This window comes from Muntiacus reevesi, chromosome 1 (genome assembly GCF_963930625.1).
Source record: "Muntiacus reevesi chromosome 1, mMunRee1.1, whole genome shotgun sequence".
Taxonomy (NCBI): Eukaryota; Metazoa; Chordata; class Mammalia; order Artiodactyla; family Cervidae; genus Muntiacus; species Muntiacus reevesi.
Genome location: NC_089249.1, coordinates 59,125,149 through 59,149,214, shown reverse-complemented (window position 1 = coordinate 59,149,214; position 24,066 = coordinate 59,125,149). Strand labels below are relative to the sequence as shown.

General features: G+C 56.2%; 2 protein-coding genes across 3 annotated transcripts in view; one reads left to right on the top strand and one right to left on the bottom strand.

The window, feature by feature from the left end:
* FAM118A (family with sequence similarity 118 member A) overlaps positions 1-24,066 on the bottom strand; it is a 343,668-nt gene that overhangs the window by 228,604 nt on the left and 90,998 nt on the right. The window lies entirely within an intron of this gene.
* Positions 10,534-24,066, top strand: part of KIAA0930 (KIAA0930 ortholog) — a 42,547-nt gene continuing 29,014 nt past the window's right edge. The window contains exon 1 of one of the 2 annotated variants that reach the window (XM_065945276.1): positions 10,534-10,630. Coding sequence is in view for 1 of the 2 variants with exons in the window: in XM_065945269.1 (XP_065801341.1) it covers positions 11,276-11,339 (64 nt within the window). In the remaining variant the exon portion in view is untranslated. Of the gene's footprint in view, positions 10,631-11,127; positions 11,340-24,066 lie in introns of those variants that run through there. The other variant, XM_065945269.1, reaches the window with a different exon arrangement.

Sequence of the window (24,066 nt, the reverse complement as noted above, 5' to 3'; positions counted from 1 at the left end):
GGGTGCTTTGTGGAGGTGGTCTGAAGGGAGCAGCGTGGAGGCCCCGGCCAGCACACGGACCCTGCCAGCCATGGTCCCGTCGTCAGAGCCAGCAAGAGCAGCGCCCTCAAGGAGGAAGGGAGCTCTGGTTACCCCCCGTCCTGGCCCTCGGGTGGTGAGCATCGGGGAAGGCAGGAGCTGGGTGTCCTGAGGAGGGGTGCTGGGTGGCTAGTGACCCCCAACGCCCGCTGGATAGCAGCACTCCCAAGGCGCTCCCTTGGGGTCAGGCCCTTTGGCCATCAGCTCCCCTCTGGCCAGCAGGGGTCGCAAACCCCTCTGGTGATGGCACACTGGCTCATCCCCAGCCTGGTCCACCCCTGCGTCTACCGACTCCATGTGTGTTTATTGAGCACCTATAAATCGCCGGCTCGGGGCCAGGTGGTGGGGCGATGCCAGCAACTGACGGTGGGCAGACATCTCTGCTCTCAGGGCCCCAGGCTGGTGGGAGGCACAGTGGGATCCCGAGAGCTGGAGAAGGGAGAGGCCTCGGGGTGAGGGCAGGTGCTCCGGCCACACCTTCCCTGGGCCACCAAGCCCTGCACCGTGGCCTCTTCATGACCTTCGGACTCTGTCTTCTCTCCTTCCTCATTCCCACGGGACAGCCCCAGCCCAGGCCTCCCGCAGCAGCCTCCTTCCCCTCACCGGCCTCCCTGACTCCGGTCCCCGCTGAGTCGCGGTGGCCCTTCTTGCACGCTCACAGCTGAGGTCACACGCTTGCCTGGGACTCCCTGGGCTCTCGGGGCAGCTCTGGGAGGGCAGAAACCATGTGCGACCCACTGGTTCCTGGGTCCCAGGAGAGCGCTAGGGACAAAGTTACAGATACTATCGTGGTTTGCGACAATAAAGAGGTGATTCTTTTCTTCCCCACTCAAGTCCACAGACCTCCTGAATTCTATCTACCAACCCCAGGATAAAGGGCTTGAGCTCCGTCTGTAACGAGGCATGAATTGGTGCGCTCTGAGTGGAGGGAGCAGCCTCACCAAGAAAGAAGAATGGGGGCCCTGGCACTTACAGCAGGGCCACCTGGAGGGCAGGAGGACAGACCGGGTCAGGAAGACAGCTTCATTGACAGCCAGCCGGCCCGGAAGAGCCAGAGGACTGGAGCTTCAGCTTCAGCATCAGTCCTTCCAATGAACATCCAGGACTGATTTCCTTTAGGATGGACTGATTGGATCTCCTTGCAGTCCAAGGGACTCTGGAGAGCCTTCTCCAACACCACAGTTCAAAAGCATCAAATCTTCGGTGCTCAGCTTTCTTTATAGTCCAACTCTCACATCGATACATGACTACTCAAAAAAGCATAGCTTTGACTAGATGGACTTTTGTTGGCAAAATAATGTCTCTGCTTTTTAATATCCTGTCTAGGTTGGTCAAAACTTTTTTTCCAAGGAGAAAGCATCTTTTACTTTCATGGCTGCAGCCACCATCTGCAGTGATTTTGGAGCCCAAGAAAATAAAGTCTCTCACTGTATCCCCATCTATTTGCCATAAAGTGATGGGACCAGATGCCATGATCTTAGTTTTCTGAATGTTGAGTTTTAAGCCAACATTTTTTACTCTCCTCTTTCAGTTTCAACAAGAGGGTCTTTAGTTCTTCTTCGCTTTCTGCCATAAGGGTGGTATCATCAGCATATCTGAGGTTATTGATATTTCTCCTGGCAATCTTGATTCCAGCTTGTGCTTCATCCAGCCCAACATTTCTCATGATGTACTCTGCGTATAAGTTAAATAAGCAGGGTGACAATATCCAGTCTTGATGTACTCCTTTTCCTATTTGGAACCAGTCTATAGTTCTAACTGTCCATCTCTAGTTTTAACTGTTGCTTCTTGACCCGCATACAGATTTCTCAGGAGGCAGGTCAGGTGGTCTGGTCTCCCCATTTCTTGAAGAATATTCCACAGTTTGTTGTGATCCACACAGTCAAAGGCTTTGACATAGTCAGTAAAGCAGAAGTAAATATTTTTATGAAACGCTCTTGCTTTTTCGATGATCCAGCAAATGTTGGCAATTTGATCTCTGGTTCTTCTGCCTTTTCTAAATCCAGCTTGAACATCTGGAAGTTCATGGTTCATGCACTGTTGAAGCCTGGCTTGGAGAATTTTGAGCGTTACTTTGCTGGCGTGTGAGATGAATGCAATTGTGTGATCGTTTGAGCATTCTTTGGCACTGCCTTTCTTTGGGACTGGAATGAAAACTGACCTTGTCCAGTCCTGTGGCCACTGCTGAGTTTTCCAAATTTGCTGGCATATTGAGTGCAGCACTTTCACAGCTTCTTATTTTAGGATTTGAAATAGCTCAACTGGAATTCCATCACCTCCACTAGCGTTGTTCGTAGTGATGCTTCTTAAGGCCCACTTGACTTCTCATTCCAGGATGTCTGGCTCTGGGTGAGTGATCACACCAATGTGATTATCTGGGTTGTGAAGATCTTTTTTGTACAGTTCTTCTGTGTATTCTTGCCACCTCTTCTTAATATCTTCTGCTTCTGTTAGGTCTTTATCATTTCTGTCCTTTATTGTGCCCATCTTTGCATGAAATGTTCCCTTGGTACCTTGTATTTTCTTGAAGACATCTCTAGTCTTTCCCATTCTATTGTTTTCCTCTATTTCTTTGCTTTGATCACTGAGGAAGGCTTTCTTATCTCTCCTTGCTATTCTTTGGAACTCTGCATACAAATGGGTATATCTTCTCCTTTGCTTTTCTCTTCTCTTCTTTTCTCAGCTATTTGTAAGTCCTCCTCAGACAACCATTTTGCCTTTTTGCATTTCTTTTTCTTGGGGATGGTCTTGATCACTCCCTTCTATACAATGTCACGAATCTCCATCCATAGTTCTTCAGGCACTCTATGAGATCTAATCCCTTGAATCTATTTGTCACTTCCACTGTATAATGGTAAGGGATTTGATTTAGGTCATACCTGAATGGTGTAGTGGTTTTCCCTATTTTCTGCTATTTAAGTTTGAATTTGGCAATAAGGAGTTCATGATCTGAGCCACAGTCAGCTCCTGATCTTGTTTTTACTGACTGTATAGAGCTTCTCCATCTTTGGCTGCAAAGAATATAATAAATCTGATTTCGGTATTGACCAGGCAGTGTGGCACCACCACCACCAACAAAAAAAGCAGTGTCCCTTCTCCTTCCTCCACCCCAGTGTCCACCCTCAGTGGACCATGACCCATGCTGTGGGTCACCTGGGAGGACAGGGCCATTTGCAGGCATTTGTTGGCCTCAGTGTAATTCTTGCTTTTGGAGGCTCTGTTCACACGGTCCCAAACATGAAGGTAGCCTTATAAAACGTAATCTTTTTTCAAAAACAGATTCTGAAAGGATTTTTTATAATTTTTTCATTTGAATTGACTTGGATCCTTGCCCCTGCCTTTGATGACCTTGGAACAGATACTTAACCTCTTTGGGCCTCCTGGCTCCTCCCTGAAAGAGCAATAATGGTGTTCCTGAGTCATAGGGTCCAGTGTCAACATTTGTAAAATCATAAAACAGTGCCCCGCACGTAGCAGACCTGCAGGCACGTCGGCTAAATAAGATAAAATACCAACATTTTTTCATTTCTGATTTCTCATCAATAACTCCGAATTCTCAGGACTCTTGTTACTTGAGAGTTTTCAATGTAGTGAAACTAGCAAAACTTTCATAATTACCGAATCAAAAATAATGATGACATAATGTCACATGCTATAGGTATTTGTTGTTTTTCAGTCGCTCAGTCGTGTCCGACTCTTTGTGACCGCATGGACTGCAGCACGCCAGGTTTCCTTGTCCATCACCAACTCCCAGAGCTTGTTCAAACTCGTGTCCATTGAGTCAGTGATGCCATCCAACCACCTCATCCTCTGTCACTCCCTTCTCCTCCTTCTCTCAATCTTTCCCAGCATCGGGATCTTTTCCAGTGAGTCGGCTCTTTGCCTGTAGGTATTTAGTGAAGCATTATTTATTTGGCTGCGCTGGGTCTTCGTTGCAGTGCCTGGCTTTGGTTGCCCTCAGGCATGGGGAATCTTAGTTCCCTGACCAGGCGTCAAACTTGTGTCCCCTGCATTGGAAGGCACATTCTCAACCAGTGGACCACCAGGGAAGTCCCAGTAAAGCGTCTTTTAAATTTCACCTGTTTTTTTTCCATTTGCAGTAGTACACAATGCTGGTTGTTAATACCGGTTCTATCACCCCAGGGGACAAAGGCTGCATTCACGGGCAAGGGAAGTGACCTCCAGGCAGGAGCTCTGAGAGCCTGGAAGAGCGGGAAAAGCAGGGCAGGCTCTCCAGCTCTCTGCCGGGCTCACCCGACCTGTCCTCCTATCATGTCCGGGCTGGATAGGCCCCAGGGGACACGTCGTTCAGCCTCCATTGACAGACAGGAGCCCGGGGCTCTGGAGCAGAAGGGACCTGCACAAGTACAAAGTGTGTGGTCCCAGGTCTCCCTCCCAGTGAACAAATTTCTTTCCCTATGTCAACCCCGTCCACATCCAGCACAGCCCACGACCCCTCCCACATCCTCATCCCGGGTACAGTTGTTCTTCCCAGGAACAACCGGCTGCCTGGCAGTTCCAAAAGAAAGGCTTCTCCTTTCCAAACCTGTCATCAAACGTGCATTCTCCAAGAGGCCTTCCTGCCCCAAACCAGAAAAAAAGGACTCACTAATGCCAGATGGTGTGTGGGTTGCTGTCTCTCCCTTCCTGGCTCCAGGGTTCCAATCCAGACTCCGGGTCCACCTTGCTGTGTGATTTGAAGCGTGACTCAGCCTCTCTGGGTTTCACGTGTCTGACTTAGCACAGAAGAGAACACCAGTTGCCTTTCGGGGCTCAGGATAATCCATGTCCACATCCATGAAGCTGTTGACATCAGGCGGCTTCTCAAGTGATGTAGTTAGGTATCTCCCCAACCCCCAACCCTTCAGGCACTTCCTCTTTCAAAATCGCTGAATTCCTTTCTTCTCCCCAACGTGTCGGTGCCTAATAATAATTTTAAGGTTATTCCTTATGGGGGAATTTTAACAGAGATCTATTTTTAAAAAGTGGAGTGCTAAAGTCGGAGTTTCTGCCAACAGATGAGGATGAGAAACTATTTCGTGTGTCAGGCGGATGGTGGAAAAGGGGCCAGAGGATGGGAGAGGAGGTGGTTGGACCTTTCCAGGTAGTTCCTCTGTCTTGGTAGCAGGTGAGAAGCACCCAGTGGTGGAGGAGCTGTTGCAGTCTTGATCTGAGGACGGTTGGGTTTGAATTTCCTGATGAAAAAAAAAAAGGCTGAGGAACCGGAATTCCAAGAACCTGAGTCACAAGAAGGGAGAAGTCAGGCTAGGAAGCTGCTGACAACACACTCACATGACTGAAAAAAAATTTAGCAGATTCTCAAGGGTGACTGAGAGAGCCTTTGAACCTTCCCCTTGGGCCTTCTGCTCATCCACCCAAGGAGAGGTTATTTATTCCTGATCTACCTCCAGAAATTAATTGTCTTTTCTTCTTGGGGACTAAGCAGAAAGGATGAACAATTGGTTTCAACTAGTGAAGAAGAACTAAAAAGCCTCTTGATGAAAGTGAAAGAAGAGAGTAAAAAAAGTTGGCTTAAAGCTCAACATTCAGAAAACTAAGATCATGGCATCCAGTCCCATCACTTCATGGCAAATAGATGGGGAAACAGGGGAAACAGTGGCTAACTCTATTTTTTGGGGCTCCAAAATCACTGCAGATGGTGATTGAAGCCATGAAATTAAAACATGCCTGCTCCTTGGAAGAAAAGCTATGACCAACCCAGCTAGCATATTTAAAAGCAGAGACATTACTTTGCCAACAAAGGTCCGCCTAGTCAAGGCTATGGTTTTTACAGTGGTCATGTATGGATGTGAGAGTTGGACTGTGAAGAAAGCTGGGCGCCAAAGAATTGATGCTTTTGAACTGTAGTGTTGGAGACGACTCTTGAGAGTCCCTTGGACTGCAAGGAGAGCCAATCAGTCCATCCTAAAGGAAATCAGTCCTGGAAGGACTGATGTTGAAGCTGAAACTCCAATATTTTGGCCTCCTGATGCAAAGAGCTGACTCATTTGAAAAGACCCTGATGCTGGGAAAGACTGAGGGCAGGAGGAGAAGGGGATGACAGAGGATGAGATGGTTGGATGGCATCACCGACTCAATGGACATGAGTTTGTGTAAACTCCTGGAGTTGGTAATGGACAGGGAGGCCTGCCGTGCTGAGGTTCATGGGGTCGCAAAGAGTCGGACACGACTGAGCAACTGAACTGAACTGATAGACTCACAGAACATTGGAAGTCCAGGAGGGTGCTTAGAGATCACCCGGTCCCATGGGCCATTATATGGACAGTAAACAGTGCTCAGAGAACAGAAGGTTGGTGGCCAGGGGCCAGCATCAGGACTGCTGGCTTCTCTGATGACCAGTCCGTGTGAGAAGAGTTCTCTGGGAGCATTTGTTCATAACACGGACAGGCTCTTTGAATAAGATCAGCCCCAAATGTTGAGAGAGGAAAACATGAACCACCAATGCTATTTTCCCTCGTATACACAAGGATGGTGTTCAGGTCTGTGGGGCACCGATGTCAGGGAATGAAGCAACTGACCTGTGAGAGCAGACCGCCTGTGGTTGATTTTCCTCTGCACTTTGCCTGATTGCTGCTCTAATGTTGTTTGCAAAATAAACCTTGGGGAAAGGAGGGCTTGAGTAGAAAGTTCATATGGTTCCCTTCATCTCAGGTTTGCCCACTGCATTGGTTGTCTGTGGCTAACAACAAACTGCAGGTTAGAAGTAAGACTGGGGGCGGTGGGGAGGAGATGGGTTAAAATCAAGGTGCAGGGAAGGCTGTGCTCTTTTCTGGAGTCTCTGGCAGAGAATCTGTCTCCTGGCCTTTTGCAGCTTTTAGAAGCTGCCTGCATCCGTTGACTCGTGGTCCCTTCCTTAACCTTCAAGACCAGCAGCACCGCATTCATCTGATCACTTTCCTGTTGTCGCCTCTGTGACTACAGCCAGGAAACCTCCAATTTTAAGAACATTTGTGGGGACTTCTCTGGTGGTTCAGTGGCTAAGACTCTTAATGCAGGAGACCTGGGCTCAATCCCTCATCACGGAACTAGAGAGATCTTGCTGCAACTAAGAGTTCAATTGCCACAACTAAAAGGTCCCATCTGCCACAACTAAGACCCAGCACAGCCAAATAAATGAACAAGAATAAATAAATATATATATATAAAAGAATGTGTGTGATTGCATTGGGTAAACATGGGTAATTCAGGACACTTTCTCCATCTCAAGATCCTTAACCTAATCACATTTGGGAAGGGTCTCTTACCATGTAGGGCTTCCTGATAGCTCAGTTGGTAAAGAATCTGCCTGCAATGCAGGAGACCCCAGTTCGATTCCCGGGTCGGGAAGATCCGCTGGAGAGGGGATAGGCTACTCACTCCAGTATTCTTCGGCTTCCCTTGTGGCTCAGCTGGTAAAGAATCCGCCTGCAATGCAGGAGACCTGGCTTCGATCCCTGGGTTGGGAAGATCCCCCGGAGAAGGGAAAGGCTACCCACTCTAGTATTCTGGCCTGGAGAATTCCATGGACTAGTCCATGGGGTCACAAAGAGTTGGACACAACTGAGCAACTTTCACTTCACTCCACATTTACCATGTAAGGTAATATATATTCACAAATTCCAGGGATTGGGGTTGGGCATCTTTGGGGACCACTGTTCTGCCTCAGTGGTCTCTCTAAAAATACATTCAACTCTTTGCAGGAAAGAACATTTTCATTGTCATGGGAAACACGGGTACACCAGAATTCTTTCAAGGACTTTAAATCTTTCTATCTTTAATTCTATTTTACATTCTGCACATATACAGAAAAGTGCATAACTCATCAAGTTACAGTCTGAGTTTCATAAACAGACCGCACCAATGTAACAAGCATCCACACCATGAAGCAGGACACGTCCTGGGACCCCAGAAACCCGGTTCATGCCTGCTTCAAGTCCAAGGTATTAGTCAACATTTGTTGACATTAAAAAATTTCCTATGTGGGCAATACTTGGAGTATGATTGAATAAAAAGGGAAGAACCCAAGGGCTGTTCATTTCTTCATTTGATGAGTTTTTTTTCTGGCACCTCTCCTGGGCTGGATGCCAGGGAAAATGGGATGAATTCATTGGACGAGGGTCATATGGCACAGAAGCAATAGAGGCAACTGTATGTGTGTGTGTGGTGGGGCGTGAGGGGGTGGGAAGGGAGTTTGAGAAAGAGATAAAAATACAAATTCATTGGCCAGGCCTACAGAAGGCTTCCCATAGAATGTAGGCCCTGAAGGTGATCACACAGAGGAGAAGAAGGGATTTCCAGCAAAGGGGTGTCAGCGGGGCAGGTGGGGTCAGGTGGAGTTAGGGGACACAAAGAAAGAGATGACCATTGGACTTGCCAGCCTGTGAGCCCTTGCTCAGTCATTCCCGTGTCCCATTTCATTTTCTTTTTTAAAAATTTTCTCATAAACATTTTACTTATTTATTATTTTGGCTGCACTGGGTCTTGGTCGTGGTGCTCAGGGGGCTTCTCTTGTTGCAGAACACGGGCCCTAGAACATGGGATCAATATTTGCGACATGTGGGCATAGTTGCCCTGTGGCATGTGAGATCTTAGGTCCCCCCATTTCCCATTTTACCAGCCCCAAATCCCAGCAGTCTGGACTCAGAACCAGAACCGTAGCCCTCAGGCCAGGGTCTTCCTTTCAAAGATGGGGAAGCAGCCCCAGGGGAGAAGATAGATATATATATATACACACACACACACACACACACACACACACACACACACACACACACACACACACACACACACACACACACACACACACACACACACACACACACGGCAGATCACTGGCTTCATCAATTCTCTTCCTCCACACGCCTCTACAGAGCCTCCCGAACGCCACCCTCCCCATGCCTGGCGCGGGCACACTGGGGTCAGACCCCCACCCCGCCACGAGGTGCTCAGGGTGGCACAAACCAGCCGTGAGGCCTGAAGCAGGATCCAGACCATCCTCTTCCTCCAGCGCTGTTCCCGCACCCCGCGGTCCCTCACTGCCTCCTCCACCCGCGGCTTCCCACCAGGCCTCTCAGTCATTCTTCATGTGCTCAGTTCACGGGGCATCCACTTCGTGGTGGGCCGCGTTCCAGGCACAGGGATACAGTGGTGCAGAAGACAGGCCCCTCCCTCAGCGGGGACATCAGACAATAAACAGAACACAGAGCTCTATAAGGCAGTGTCAGCAGAGGTAAGTGATGTGTGTGAAGAAAAATAAAGACCACCCTGGTGGTCTAGTGGCTGAGACTCTCAGCTCCCAATTCAGGGGATCTGGGTTCGATCCCTGGGCGGGGAACTAGATCCCACATGCCGCAACTAAGAGTTCGAATGCCCCAACGAAAGATACTGCAAGCTGCAACAAAGACTGAAGATCCCACGTGCTGCAACTAAGACCCGGGGGAGCCAAATAAATAAATAAAAAATAGTCCAAACAGGATAAAGGGCTTGAGGGGAGGGAAGGTGGTCTTTGAAGTTAGGTGGTTGGGGAGGCTCTTTGAGGAGGTGACACTGGGACCCAAATAAGATGAAGAAGCTTGAGTTGCAAGGGTGGGGGAGAACCTTGATGGGTGTGTGGACAGAGGCTGGTGTGATGGCAGGGGGACGTCCTCGGAGATTTAGTGAGTGGGATTTAGTGAGTGAGTTTCTCCCTCTCCATGTCCATCTCCCTGCTCCGCAGAAATGGGTCACCAGGGGTGAGGTCAGGGAAGGGCCTCTAGCTGCTTCCCTCCCAGATCTTCCTCTCTCAGTGTAGGCCAGCATAGGGATGGATGCCCACTGGACCTTGGCCTTTATCAGGATCACATGTCCAGCTGATCTCAACTCCCTGCCCCCCCAACTCTCTCACTCAGTTCAGTTCAGTTTGGTCGCTCACTCATGTCCTACTCTTTGCGACCCCATGGACTGCAGCACGCCAGGCCTCCCTGTCCATCACCAACTCCTGGAGTTTACCCAAACTCATGTCCATTGAGTCGGTGATGGCATCCAACCATCTTGTCCTCTGTCGTCCCCTCTCCTCCGGCCTTCAATCTTTCCCAGCATCAGGGTCTTTTCCAAAGGGTCAGTTCTTCGCATCAGGTGGCCAAAGTACTGGAGCTTTAGCTTCAGCATCAGCCCTTCCAGTGAACACCCAGGACTGACCTCTAGGATGGACTGGTTGGATCTCCTTGCAGTCCAAGGGACTCTCAAGTCTTCTCCAACGCCCTGTACCTAGTTAACACTCAGAGGGAGGCCCGTCGCACCGCTGAGGAAGCAGGCGCGGAGCCTTTCTCAGCGCCCTGCGCTGTGGCAGGCGAGGCTGCGGCGGTAGGAAGGGCTTTTCCACCGTCCCCCACCCCCCCAACCCCGTGAGACCTGTTCCTGGGGGAGGGGTGACCTCTTTCTGGGTTCTGAAGAGGAAGTTCCTAGCGGAAACCGGTCCTGAAAGCAACTTGACTGAGAGAAGGGTGACAACGGGGAGGGCAAGTGACACTCTCAGTCCCTCACGGGGCAGCGCGTAGTGGGCGGAGCCGGCCGGGTAGGTCCCCCGCGGCAGGTCACAGGCGGGTGATCCGGGGCGTGGCCTGAGGCGGGGGCGTGGCCTGAGGCGGGGGCGTGACCTGAGGCGGGGGCGTGACCTGGGCGAGTCAGGGGTGGGGCCTGGGCTCCAGGGGCGGGGCCTCGGCGGTCAGGGGGCGGGGCCCGGAGGATGGTGGCAGGATCTGGGTGGCTGGGGTGTGGCCTGAGGGCGGGCAGGGGCGGTGCTGGGGGCGGGGCCGGGCGGCCTGGGGGCAGGGCCGGGCGGGGCCGGGCGTGGCCGGCGGCGGCCTGGAGGCGCGCAGGCGGTGTGTCAGCGACGCGGAGGTGCGCTGGTCTCGCCGGGCTCGGCGGGCGGCGACGGCGACGGCGACGCGCACAAAGGCGGATTGTGGCTTCTCTGGTGCTGGCGGCGGGCGGCGCCGGGGCGGGGTCGGCGGGGCGCGCCCGGGGCCCCCGCGGGCACCGCGGCGCGGGCGATGAGTCGGGGCCCGGCATGGCCTCCGCGCGGCCGCCGGGCCGGGCCTGCGCCGCGGTGCCCGCGTCCGCGGGGCTCCGGGCCGGGCCGCCCGCCCTCCCCGCCGCCGTCGCCGTTTCCCCCGAGCCTGCGGGCGGCGCGGAGGCCGAGGAGCGCTCGCTGCAGCACATGCTGCGCGCCATAGCTGAGGAGCGCGGCCGCGTCAGCCTGCGCCGCGAGGTCTGCGGCCTCGGTGAGTGGGGCCGGGCGGGGGCGAGGCCGGGGCCGCGGCGGCGCCGGAGTGTCCGCGCGCGTCTCCGTCTCTGCGCTTGTCTCTGAGTCTCTGCGCGTCTGTCCCCGCGTGCGTCTCGGGGGGGGGGGGCCCTGCGTGTCGTCCCCAGGTCCTCGCGTCCTGGTCGTTCCCGCGCCCCCGCGTCTCCGTCTCCGATTCTGGCCCCTGGAGCTATCCGGCACGGTCGCGTGCCTGCGTGTCTGTCCCCCTCTGGCCGCCCATCCGGGGGTCGGCGCGTCTTTTCCCTCCCTCTCCTCTCCGTGGCTCCGCCGGGCCTCTTCCGTCTCCGAGAAGCCGTCTCCGGGGCCTCCGTGCCGCAGCCAGCAGTGTAGACAGGGCAGGTCCCCGGCGCCCAAGCCCTCCCCGGGGCCTCCGTGCCGCGGCCGGCAGTGTGGACAGGGAAGGTCCCAGGCGCCAGAAGCCCTCCCCAGGGCCTCCGTGCCGCGGCCGGCAGTGTGGACAGGGAAGGTCCCGGGCGCCAGAAGCCCTCCCCAGGGCCTCCGTGCGGCGGCCGACAGTGTAGACAGGGCAGGTCCCCGGCGCCCGAAGCCCTTCCCGGGGCCTCCGTGCAGCGGCCGGCGGTGTGGACAGGACAGGTCCCCAGCGCCCGAAACCCTCCCCGGAGCTTCCATGTCGGGGCCGGCAGTGTGGACTGGGCAGGTCCCCGGCGCCCGAAGCCTTTGTCTCCCCGCGCGGCTCTGCGCCTTCGCTGTGACTGGGGACCTGTTGGACCGTGGGCCCCGAACCCACCCCTGGGCAGAGCAAGGGTGCGGTCGCCCCTCGGGCTGTGACTCTGTTCTGCGGAGGCCCCGAGTCCTAGATCGGCCGGTGAGTGCGGGCAGGGGTGTCCCGTATTGTCTACAGGGAGCCGGGGGTGGGGGGCTGGAGGCAGGGGTGAGGTCTCCTGGCGCGGCTGGGTGTGAGGTAATGGCTCCTGGTGGATCGTGTTCGGACTTGAAGCGCGAGGAGCCCCCCACCCCCACCCACCCCATAGGGTGGGTTTTGCGGTTTTCTCTCAGCGAAGACCCCTCCCTTCCTCCTGCGGGAATGACTTCATTACCACGTTGTCACCCACCCCTCCTCCCCAGTCTGGGCTGGGGATTTCTGAGGGGGCCACGGCAGCTTTTGGAGAAAGGACTGTCCACCTTGGAGATTCTGCGGCCCCGCCTTCATTCTCCATTGGGGAAACTGGGTCCCAAAGAACCGATATATCCCCCACCCCCAACCCACCTGCGGTCACAAGGCTTCCAGATCCCCTCAGCAGGCCAGCCCTGGAGGCCGGGATGAGGGCGGGGATCAATTTGCATCCTCCCTTTTGTGGGAGGCAGGCTGCCCTGGAATGAAGCTTGGCTCACAGGTGGAGGTGAGGGTGATGGGGGTGAGGGTGAGGGTATCTACCACGCAGAGCTGGATGAAGACATAGGTTTCTGTGGTCTCTTCTGAAAAGGTGTCACTAGTGAGTTCTGAGTAGAAACGGAAGGATCGTCATTCCTCCATTCAGCAAACATTCGTTGAGCACCTACTCTGTGCCAGGCTGCATGCCCGCCCGGCAGGCTGCCTGTCACCTGGCACAGAGTGAAATGGAAGGGGTCTGAGCGCCCATCTGCTCCAGGCCCCTCCGCCCTGTTTGCTCAGCCGCTCCTGCACCCCTCCCCACTCCCCTGCCCGCCGGTTCCTACATCCTCTGAGCGTCCCCTGCCCTGTTAGACGGTCCCTGCCCCGAAGGGCCTGCAGCGCCGCCCCATAAGAACCGTAATCGTTTGCCCTGGCACCTGGCGTTCACTGAGCACTCAGTATGTGCCAGGCGCTTTGTGCAGGCGCTCTCCATCTGATCCTGACTTTGCCCGAGAGGAGTGTGATCTCTGTTTGACTGACGAGGAGCCTGAGGTCCAGAGAGGCAAGGGATGAGCCCAGGGACAGCCTGCGAGGAAGTGGTACAGCTGGGGTTGACCGTGGTCAGGGCGACCCTGGTGCCTGGCCCCCCGGATACTCCCAACCAGGCCTCGTTGCACCTGCCGATGTGCTGCATCTGGGGAGGACTGCGTGTGCGACGCCAGGGGCACTGGCTGATGGTCACACTTCTCACCTCTAGTTCCCCTTCACACACAAGGTCTCCCCGTCCTACCACCCGCAGCCCCTCGGAACTCAGTCCCCGTGCTCCGGTGCTCTGCGCTTTTATCCCTGCTGTTTTCTGCTCCTGGGGGGCCACCTGCCCCGCACACTCACCGGCCCTGTAGACAGCTGCAGGTCTGGCTTTGGTCCTCAGCGCTGGTGGGTGCCGCCACCCAGGGACCCTTCCTCCGCCCCGTCCTGCTGCCTGAACGCTCTTTGTACCAGGCTCATGTCCAGTGGGTCATCGGAATGCTGTGGCTCTGTGGTGCTGTCTCCTCAGTTAGCAGGTGACCCCTCCAGGGCCTTGCCCACATCTGGGTCCCCCCCCACCCCCAGGGCCCAGCATGTGCAGAGCAGGTGCCCGGTGCTCATTCAGCGAATGAAGGAAAGGATTACTTTCTGAACTGGGGAATGAAGGGCGTGGGTGGCAAGGAAATTAGGATCTTCAGCTTGTAGAAGGGCTCATGTTGCCCATCTCTTACAGTTTTCAGATGAGAAGTGTGATGTTCAGAGAGGGGCAAGCTAAACAGTGACTTCATGCCCAAGCAGAGCTAGGATGGAACGACTGGCCTGAGCACCTGGGCATGAGCCCAGAACGCCCTCCCCAAAGCACTTTGTACATCCAGTTGCTCACATCATCCTCTCATCTCCACTTTGCAGCTGGGACAACCTGTTACAGTTATGAATTAACTTAAATCTCCCAGATTGTTGTTGACTCAACGCTTAGGCTGTTCAGAACCGTGCCATGCCCTCTGAGGTTGTTTTGAAGGTATGCAGGAGCCTCTGGGGGAGACCCTTGAACTTGGATATGAGGTATTATTGTTTCTGAGTCAGTGTTTGTTTATGAGATGGGAGAAATTGACTACCCTGCCCACCCCCAGCCCCGCCCTGGTCACTCTTCACATCATTGCTTGGCTGCTATGATGAAAGGCACCTTGGAGACCCAAACCTGATTTCTGAATCTTGTCCACTGCATCCTCTGCAGCAGAAGCATTTTTCTGAACACTCGCTCTGTGCCAGATGGGGGGATCAGCTTGGATCCCTCCCGCATGGGGCAGGGGACAGGTGAGTGGGGAAAGAGAGCCAGGTACTCAGGTGAACTCTGTGGAATCAGCCAGGCCTCTGGTCACTCTGAGCGGGGCTTTGGTCTTTTATCTGCAAGAAACTGCCGGTGCTTCCAGGGAACAGCTGAGCCAAGCTGGCGGCCAGGATAGCTTGTGCAGGCACCAAGAATCTCTGAGCTGGGAAGAGTGAGGTGGTCCAGTGCCCAGATGTTGTGTGATGCTGACATCTGGACCAAAGGTGGAGATAGCCTGATGCTTCCTCTTGGGGCTTGGGCCTTCTAATGGGCCCTGGATGTCAGCCCACGCACGCTGTGTGGACAAGCTCCCTTTAACATGGGCATCATGCCACTGGCGTGTGGTCAAGTCATACGGACACAACCTGGGTGTGAGTTGTGGAGGGGTGCTGGGAGGGGAGGGGCCTCCTCACGCTGCTTTTTTTTGGTGCCCTGCCTAGCCTGAGCATTATATATTTTTTTAATCTATTTTATTTTATTGGCTTTTTTTTTTTTTTTAATGGCTGAAGCCAGCCTGTGGGATCTTAATTCCCCAGCCAGGAGTTGAACCCGCACCATCGGCAGTGAAAGTGCAGAGTCCTAACCCCTGGACCACCAGGAAGTTCCCCGGGCTGAGCATTTTGGAGCTGCTTGTTCCTGGGCTCTCAGCGCCGTTTAGGTGGCCCAGGGAGTCTTTTCTTTCTCTGGAGTGCTGCGCGACCAAACCGAGTCTTTCCTTTTCACCGTGTCCTTTTATCCTCAAAATAATTCTCTTAAGGTTCAGTTCAGTTCAGTTGCTCAGTCGTGTCCGACTCTTTGCGACCCACATGAATCTCAGCACGCCAGGCCTCCCTGTCCATCACAAACTCCTGGAGTTTACTCAAACTCATGTCCATCGAGTCAGTGATGCCATCCAGCCATCTCATCCTCTGTCGTCCCCTTCTCCTCCTGCCCCCAATCCCTCTCAGCATCAGGGTCTTTTCCAACGAGTCAATTCTTCGCATGAGGTGGCCAAAGTATTAGAGTTTCAGCTTCAGCATCAGTCCTTCCAATGAACACCCAGGACTTATGTCCTTTAGGATGGACTGGTTGGATCTCCTTGCAGGCCAAGGGACTCTCAAGAGTCTTCTCCAACACCACAGTTCAAAAGCATCAATTCTTTGGCACTCAGCTTTCTTCACAGTCCAACTCTCACATCCATACATGACCACTGGAAAAACCATAGCCTTGACTAGATGGACCTTTGTTGGCAAAGTAATGTCTCTGCTTTGTAATATGCTGTCTAGGTTGGTCATAACTTTCCTTCCAAGGAGTAAGCGTCTTTTAACTTCATGGTTGCAGTCACCATCTGCAGTGGGGATTATCAAACTCCTCTTTGTCCTGGTGGAGAAACACAGGTGCAGAGGTGAAGTAGCGTGCCCCAGTCCCGTGGCCAGTAAGCGGCAGAAGAATCTGCCTGAACCCCAGCTCTTAGCGGAGGTGAAGGCCCACACCTGTCCTCAGGTGCACGTGACCCGAGGTAGGCGTGCAAAGCTGCCTGCCGCCTGGTGGCCTGGGGGCAGGCCCAGGTCGATGTGGGAGAGGTGGTGAGGGTCACAAAGAAGGTACCCCCCTCCGCTGATGGGGGCGGGACAGGGCGGGGCCTCTGAGAGGGGGGCCTGAGGCGGGCAGGACTTGTCAGGCCAGAGTGGGAAGGCTTGAAGGGCGGCCGCGGGAGTTGAGGCGGAAGCAGCGTTTGGGGATCCGGATGCCTGGCTGGGACTCGGGTGTTCCCGGGGCTGGCCTCAGGCCACCCTGTGGGTGTTTGACTTGAGGACCAGCCGGCACTTAGAGAAGCTGTTAGTCCTGGGGGTGGGGACTCAGCCTGTCTGCCGTGTGCCAGCCCCGCTGGGCCTTCACTTCTGTCTCCCGTGGAGGCAGCTTCTGCTGTTACCCTACTTGACAGAGGAGGAAATCAGGCTTCAGAGAGGAAAGTGACTCCCCCAGGGTCACGCAGCTGGGAGCTAGCAGAGCTGGGGTTCTCGGGGTTCCAGCCAAGCCCAGTCAGGTGCCAGGAGCCATCCTGCAGAGAATTGGTGGCATGGGGCCGTCAGAGGGCTCGGGGGCAGTTGCCTTCCCGCGGGCCTCGCCTCTGCACCAGACACCTGCACCCACCACCGCCCCGTCGGGAGGGTCCTTGCACGCTCCGCTGGCCTCTGTCTGGCTGGTGCTGTTGTGTTAGGCAGGGGATGTCCGTGGGAGGTGTGGCTGGAGGGGAAGACCGTGGGGCCTGTGCCTGCCACCCCTTGGGGCCTCTGTGTCCTCATCTGTGAAGTGGAGACAGCAGGATCTGGAGGGTCGAGGGAATCGTCTGGGAAAGGACAGGTGGTGTGGGGCCCCTAGGAGCTGCGGCAGGACTGGGCCCCACGCCACCCCAGCACGGGCTGGCCCTCGGTGGCACAGACCTCTGGCTATGGAGTTGGGGCGGGACCTGAGCTCCGAAGTTGATGGCTTCGCTGTGGCTGTGGCTGGTTTCCCAGGGGTCCCTGGGGCCCCCCCAGCGCCAGGGCTGGCTGAGTGCGTGGGGAGGAAGTGTGGCCGTTGGAATGGCAGGGGGCCTCTCTTGGTTCCTGTGCCTATTTTTAAGGCCTGTGGGTTCCGGCCTCCACCGTTTCTGGAGCTGGAGTGGCCCCGGGCGGCTGCCGGTGGGTCCTCTGTCAAGGTCGGGATGCTGCATCCTTTCAGAGAACCCTGAAGATGCGGGCCTTCCCTCTCTAAGGAGACTGAGGCTCAGGGCTGCAGAGATTCTTGGCAGAGCCAGAGGGCGGTCAGCTGTGTTGGCACCCACCGCCCTCCCCTGCCCGGGGCGGGAGTGCCTGCTCTGCCCCTGCCCCGAGGCCTCTCACGTGGCGCACCCCCTCCTTGAGGCACTGACTCCTTATTTACATCTGCCTCGATGCCAGCCAAGCCACCAGGCCACTGAAGAGAAGCCCCGGGTGGGACACTTGTTAAAAAAAAACAAACCAAAAAACAGCCTCAGAAACCCCCAAACAAAAAATTTTTTTCCAATTAAAAAATGTTACATGCACAATATAGGAACTGGAAAATATAAGAGAATGGAAAAAAAAAAATCACTCATAGTTCCAGTTACACAGAGGCACATGGTGTCACCGACTCAGCGGACGTGAGTGTGAGCGAGCTCCAGGAGCTGGTGGTGGACAGGGCGGCCTGGCGTGCTGCAGGCCCTGGGATCGCAAAGAGTCGGACCCGACTGAGCGAGTGAACTGAACTGGACTGACACTATTGACTGCAAAGTCTCCATTTCCAAGCTTTTTAAAGCCCCTTAATGGATGCTTGACATTCTACACATAAAGTTTCTTCATCATGCTTTCTCACTTAGAATTCCTAAAACATTTTCCATGTTGTTCAGACTCGAAGCGTTATTTAAATGACTGCGGGATAGTTGGGTGGCTGTGCCGTAATTTACTTAATTGGTCTTGTCTTGTGGGAAACTTAGTTTGGATCCAGTTTTTCACTTCTGTAAACAGCTTGCCCCAAGCCTCTTCATCTGCGCGGAGCTTTCTGCAAGTGGAGGATTTCTTTGGGCCTCCAACACGCAAGGCCGTTTCTTAGAGGTTGCGGCCTGACCCCCGAGGGCCGGCCCGAGGACACGCGCGGATAGGCAGGTGGCAGACAGACCTTTACCAAACTCACGGAGGACTTTCTGAATTGCTGGGGCCGAGCGCTTCCGGGGCAGATGGTAGTGGCAGGTGGGCAGAGGGTGACGGTTTGTGCTGCCCCCGCGTCCCATCCAGCCCCTTCCCAGACCAGCCCAGACCCTCGCTGGGTCCCCAGCCCCCAGTGCCGACTGTCCTCGGCCATCGGACATGGTCTCCCCACCGGGGACCTGCCACTCAGCCTGGCCAGGCCTGGGCGGGGGTCAGCCCTTCCCCGCCCCCTCCCCGGGCCATCCCTCACCCCCGCCTCGGGTCCCGGCTGGGCTGCACTGCATCCCAGTGGCTGCCACCCCTGACCACGTCTGCCGCTCACGCCCTGAAAGACTCCTCCAGGCAGCCAAGTCAGAGTGCAAGACCCTTTGTGACCTGGGCCCGCTTGCAGCTGCACCCCTGGCCGTGTGAGTCTCCTGGGGGGCGGGGGCCTCCTCATGGGGAGCCTCACTTCTCACTTCCCGCCCTTTCCCGACCTCTCTAGGGGTCGGCTGCCCCTCTCCCCACCCTGTTCTTGGCACCTATAGGGATGTCCACCCTCAGGCCTGTGATGGTCTTCGGTGTGGCCTCCTCCCTCACCTCCCCTGCAGGGCCACTGGGCTGGCTCCATGGCCTCTGTGCCAGCTCATGGCAGAGCAGGCCCAGGGCAGGGGGCTGGGGGCAGTGAGGGGGTGGGGTTGGTGTGGGGGAGGGGTCGGTGGGGGGAGGGGTGTGCATGTATCTAGTGTATCTAGCTCTGGGGGAGGGGTCGGTGGGGGGAGGGGTGTGCATGTATCTAGTGTATCTAGCTCTGGGGGAGGGGTCGGTGGGGGGAGGGGTGTGCATGTATCTAGTGTATCTAGCTCTGGGGGAGGGGTCGGTGGGGGGAGGGGTGTGCATGTATCTAGTGTATCTAGCTCTGGGGGAGGGGTCGGTGGCTTGGTGTCTGTTGAGTGAGGACAGCGGTCATTCTTAGGAGGCAGCCCGTGTGTAGGGCAGTCACGGTGTGGGCCGTCCTCCCCGGGCAGAGACAGAGCAGAGAAGATTGAAGGGTTGAATGCTGTGTCACTTTGGGGAGGTCCCCGCTGTTCTCCGATCCCCGGAGGAGGAGGACTGCTTACTGCCCTGCGCCCACCTCAGGCAGACGTCGGCCTGCAGACCTGGAGTGCAGAGAGGGTCACTGAGGCCTCCCGGGGCAGGTTTCAGCCCTGGGTTAGGTCCAGGGGGCCCCGAGGGGCTTGCTGTGGGCGGGGCCCGGTGAGACTTGTTGCAGGAGGGCCTGTCCCCCGCCAGCCCTCGCTTTCCTCTTGGGTAAAACGGGGAGGGGAGGTTGGCTGGACCACTGTCGACAGCCCGTGGTTCTGGGACACTTGGTCACCAGTGCACATGCCTCTAAAACCGAGCCCCTGGCGGAAGCAGGCCAGTCCCCCCGTGCTTTGGGGCGCAGCGTGCCTCTGTGGTTCAGGACGAGGGAAATGAGATTGGGAGAAGCAGATGCAGGAGGAGGCACACAGCCCACCCCAAGCTGGACGTAAGAACCGGGCGCCCCACCACCCAGGGCTGCTGCTCCGAGCCCCCCAGCTCAGCCTGCAGGTCTGTCCTTCTTATCCCCGGCATGTGGAGGCTGGTGCTGCCTCGGGTGGTCCCCAAGGCTGTGCCCCTTCCAGGAGATGGGGCCCTGGGTTTCAGGCTCCCCCCTGACCTGCGGAGGAGGGAGCTGCCCCCCCAGCGGGGGTGGTCACCTCCTGGGAGTCCTCGTCCCACCCCGGGTCCTGCAGCAGACCCCGAGGAGTCAGGGGGTCAGCCTTGATGACCGGAGAGGCTGTGCAGGGAGCGGGGGTCATCCCAGCGGGGCTCTGTGTCAGGAGCCCCTCTCCAAGTCTGGGGAGGCCGCTTCCTCCCCAGAGCAGCCACTGCTCCATCACTGCGAGCCCAGCCCTGGGTCGTCCCCATAGCAGCCCCCGGCGAAGGGGGTGTCACCCCTGCTGGCGGACGAAGGTGGTGGGGCTCAGAGAGGCCCTTGGTCGGGGTCCCAAGTAGTCCGTGTGGGTTCTGCACCCAGGCCTCCTGGGGGCTGTGTCTGTGCCTGTCACACGTGGACACCCGTTTCTCCAAAGGCATTTGTGCCTTTTCTTCCCCGTGGCCCCACCCTGGTCTAGTGTATGAAGAAGAACCCTGGCCGCTGCTTTTCACAGCGAAGGACCTCTTAGAAGAAGTGAGAGTGAAGGAGGGAAATGAGAGAGGAGGACGGCCTGGGCGGGGGCATTCCTGGGGAGGAAGCCGCGGGGCTGAGGGCTGGCTGGAATTGCACAAGGCTGCCCATACCCCAGACCCTGGGAAGGAGGAGAAATGAGAGGAGCTGCCCCTGGGGGAGGGGGAGTGGGAGGTGTGTTTTGGGGGGACTCTGTGGGCGACATTGAAGGTAGAACTTCTGAAGCGCCCGTGTCTGTTGACTCTGCCCAGGGCCTGGAAGGGGGAGGCGGGCAGGCCTCGAGTCCTAGCTTCCCCCAGCGGATAATCAGCTTTGCATCCTGACACATTGGAAGCGCTTAGTAAACCTCAGCCTGCACCCTGAAGCCTGCAGGAGCGGCTGCTCGGGCGCGGCCATGAGCAGGGCAGGCCTTCTGCTGGGCTCCCTGGGTGGGCTGGCCCAGCTGAGCCGGGTCCCCAGCCCCGAGCCTGGTTTGTGGGCGGGGGTGGGCTCCCACGTGGCCTGGGGTTGCTGGGTGGCACAGCTGTGAGCCTCTTGCGGGGCTGGCCTAGCCTTCTGGGATCCCGCCATGTGTCTCGTGCTGTGTGACGCGGCGGGACGGGGCCGGGAGGAGGCGGGATGGTGACCAGGGCAGGTCCCAGGGGAGTCACACCTGCAGCCTCCACCTCCTCCTCAGCGGAGTGAAGACACCAACAGGGGCTTTAACTGAGTGTTGGTAGCTGACAAGACACATACGCTCTGAGCTTCTGATGACTTTCCAACGCCTCCAGTGTACACGCGTATGTAGGATGCTCCCGTCACCTGCCTGGTGAAAACCTGATACTGAAGCCGCAGCTGAGCCCAGAGCCAGCACTTGCTGCTGGCGGCTGCCTGTCTCTCTTCATCGTCTCCTTTTGCACAACATCTGGGTAGAAACCTGGCTCTGACTTCCGCTCCTCGTCTCCTGGGGTCCGTTCCTCAGCACGCTGTTTTCCCCCTTGTTTGTATTTTTTTCCGTTGGTGTGGGGCATTTGTTACATCTTTCTTTTGTATGCGGTTTGCAATGATGCGCTTGCCCAGCTAAGCCTTGAATTGCACTTTAAAAATAAATACTCGTAACAGTGAAAACGTTTTTTGATCTTTTGAAGATCACGTGCAGTAAAGTGGCTTACGTGGGTCAGGGGAGGTGCATGGTGGGGGGTGCAGATGGTAGGGACAGGCCCCCCGGAGGTGATGGCGAGCTGACCTGCATAAGCCAGGCTGGACTGGACTCCAGAAGACCCTCCATGGTGAGGGGAGCGGTGGCCTGGGGATGTGTAGGGTGTTCAGTCAAGGAAGAAGGTGCAGGGGGCAGCTGGAGCGTGGGGGACCACACCGCCCTCTGGAAGGGATTCTCTGGACGGTCTGGCTCCTCTGGGGAGGGTGGCTGGACTTTCCCTGGGGAAGCGAGGAGCCAGGCATGGGATAGCTCTCCTGGTCAGGCCCCTGAGCATCGCTGAAACCCCGAGCTTCCCTCGGGCTGCAGCAGAGGGCCGGCCTGGCCCGTGGGGTGGCTCACGTGGGGCCCGTCTGACCAGCTCTCCATCCAAGTGCCTCATCGGGGCAGCCCCGGGCCTCCCAGCCCTGGGCCTCCCAGGGCAGCTGCTTTGTCTTCTCTGCCCCGGGGGAGGGAGCACGGAGAGCCATGAGTTGATGAAAGGCCTATTGAGGGTCCACAGAAGCCTATTCATGCTGCCCTGGCTGCCACGGGCAGAAGCGGCCCAGGGCTGCCCTGGACTCTCCCCAAAGAGGCCAGTTGACCCCCCCCCCCAGCCTTTGGGAGGGGCCGGGCTGAGCTGGGGCCGCCCCCGAGCCAGGCAGCTCTCAGGAGGCCTCATGCGGGGCCCTTGGGCAGACTGGACCCCCGGCATCCACAGGCGCGGGTCACACCTCCGCCCCTTCCTCCCCCCACGACAGGGAGGCTCCATCTCGGACCCTTTGGGGCCCCCAGTCCTCTGAGGATCAGCACAGAGCCCCACCCTGCCAGCGGTCGTGTGAGGTCACGTCCTCCCCAGCCCTGGCTCCCCCCGGCCTCCCAGCCCTTGGCCCCTTCCCCTGTCCGGTCCTCTCTCCAGGAGGGCCTTGAATGCTGTCCCCCCCCCCCACCCCCCCCCAGCCTTACCTCCTCAGGGCGCGCTCCCTGACGCCCCGGCCGGTGCAGCTCTGTGGTGCAGGCTCGGGGAGCTCAGCCTGCCCCCCCACCCTCCCGACACCACTATCCTGAAAGCGACAGGCGTCCCTTCACGGGAGCGCCGAGGAGCTCCAGGGCCGTGGTCCTGTGTCTCAGTGCGGAGGAGAATTCAGAGCGCAGAGTGGCCGATAAGAACGGGTTTACTGGGATAGGACACTTGTGAGGCTTGCGAGCCGGCGGGTGAGAAATGCCAGACCCTGAGAGCGCAGTGGGCTACGCCTGCCTGTGGAGTGTCAGCCTCTCGGTCTGTCCGACTCTCTGCGACCCCCTGGACCCCGCCAGGCTCCTCTGTCCATGGGATCCTCCAGGCAGGAACACTGCAGGGGGTTGCCATTCCCTTCTCCAGGGGATCTTCCCAACCCAGGGACTGAACCCAGGTCTCCCGCATTGCAGGTGGATTCTTTACCATCTGAACCACTAGGGAAGCCCCACAGTTCTGTCATCAAAGGAGAAAGTGGGGAGGGGGAGAAGACCTATGTCTTTCTTGCGTAGACGTCATGCTTCCATTACCAACTCCTCCTCCAGGCTGGGAGGGGAGTTTCCTTGTCCCTACATGACCAAGCCAGGTCCACAAATGGTCGTTTCTCACGTGTGCAGAGAGCATGTCCTTGGGATCCTTAACTCACTGAGCTCATCGGACAGGATGTAGGTCTCACGCCACCTCTGTTTCATTGTTCTGGGTCTTGTCGCGTGCTTCTGCCGCGTGGTTTGGTTGCTAGGCAAGCCTTCGTGGTTCTGTGGTTAAGCGAGCTTGCTTTCTCAAGTAATGATTAACTTCCAGAGGTCTCCCATATTTTTTCTACTTACAGTCAGTCCCGTAGTGGGGAAGGGACCTATTTTGTCCCTTCATTCTGTCCCTATGATATCCCTCTCTGGGTGTTTTATCCTTTTATGCTTAAAAGGGGGTGAGGGTGACAGTCCTTCAGCCGTTAGCTACTTCCCGCTGAGGTGGGGCAGAGGCCTGCCTGGGGAAGGAGCAAACAGCTGGCTTGTTGTCCCGTCTCTGCTAGGAGAACTGCTGATCGGCGTCATTCTCGTTAGCATCATCCTTTTCTCTCTCTCAGAAGTTAAGCATTGGAGAATGAGCCTACAAAAAGATGTGTATGTAAAGAAATACAGCAATAAACATCAGAAAAGTCATTAAAAGAGATTATATCATGATTTTGAAGATCCAAGTCGTTTTTTAACCCCGATAGTTTCCAAATCTGGAAGGGGGTCACTTAAGGCCTCAATTTGTTTTTACTTAGGCCCAGAATCTCAGTGTTTTATATTTCAGAGTCTGTTGAGTCTTTTATTTCAGTTATAGGTTTAATCTGTTCCTTTTTTTTTTCCTGTTAATAACATTTGGTGATGAGGGTAGCTTTCTTGTCCCTTGAGAGTGTGGCCCCTAATTTAGTAAACAAGTAAGTTCC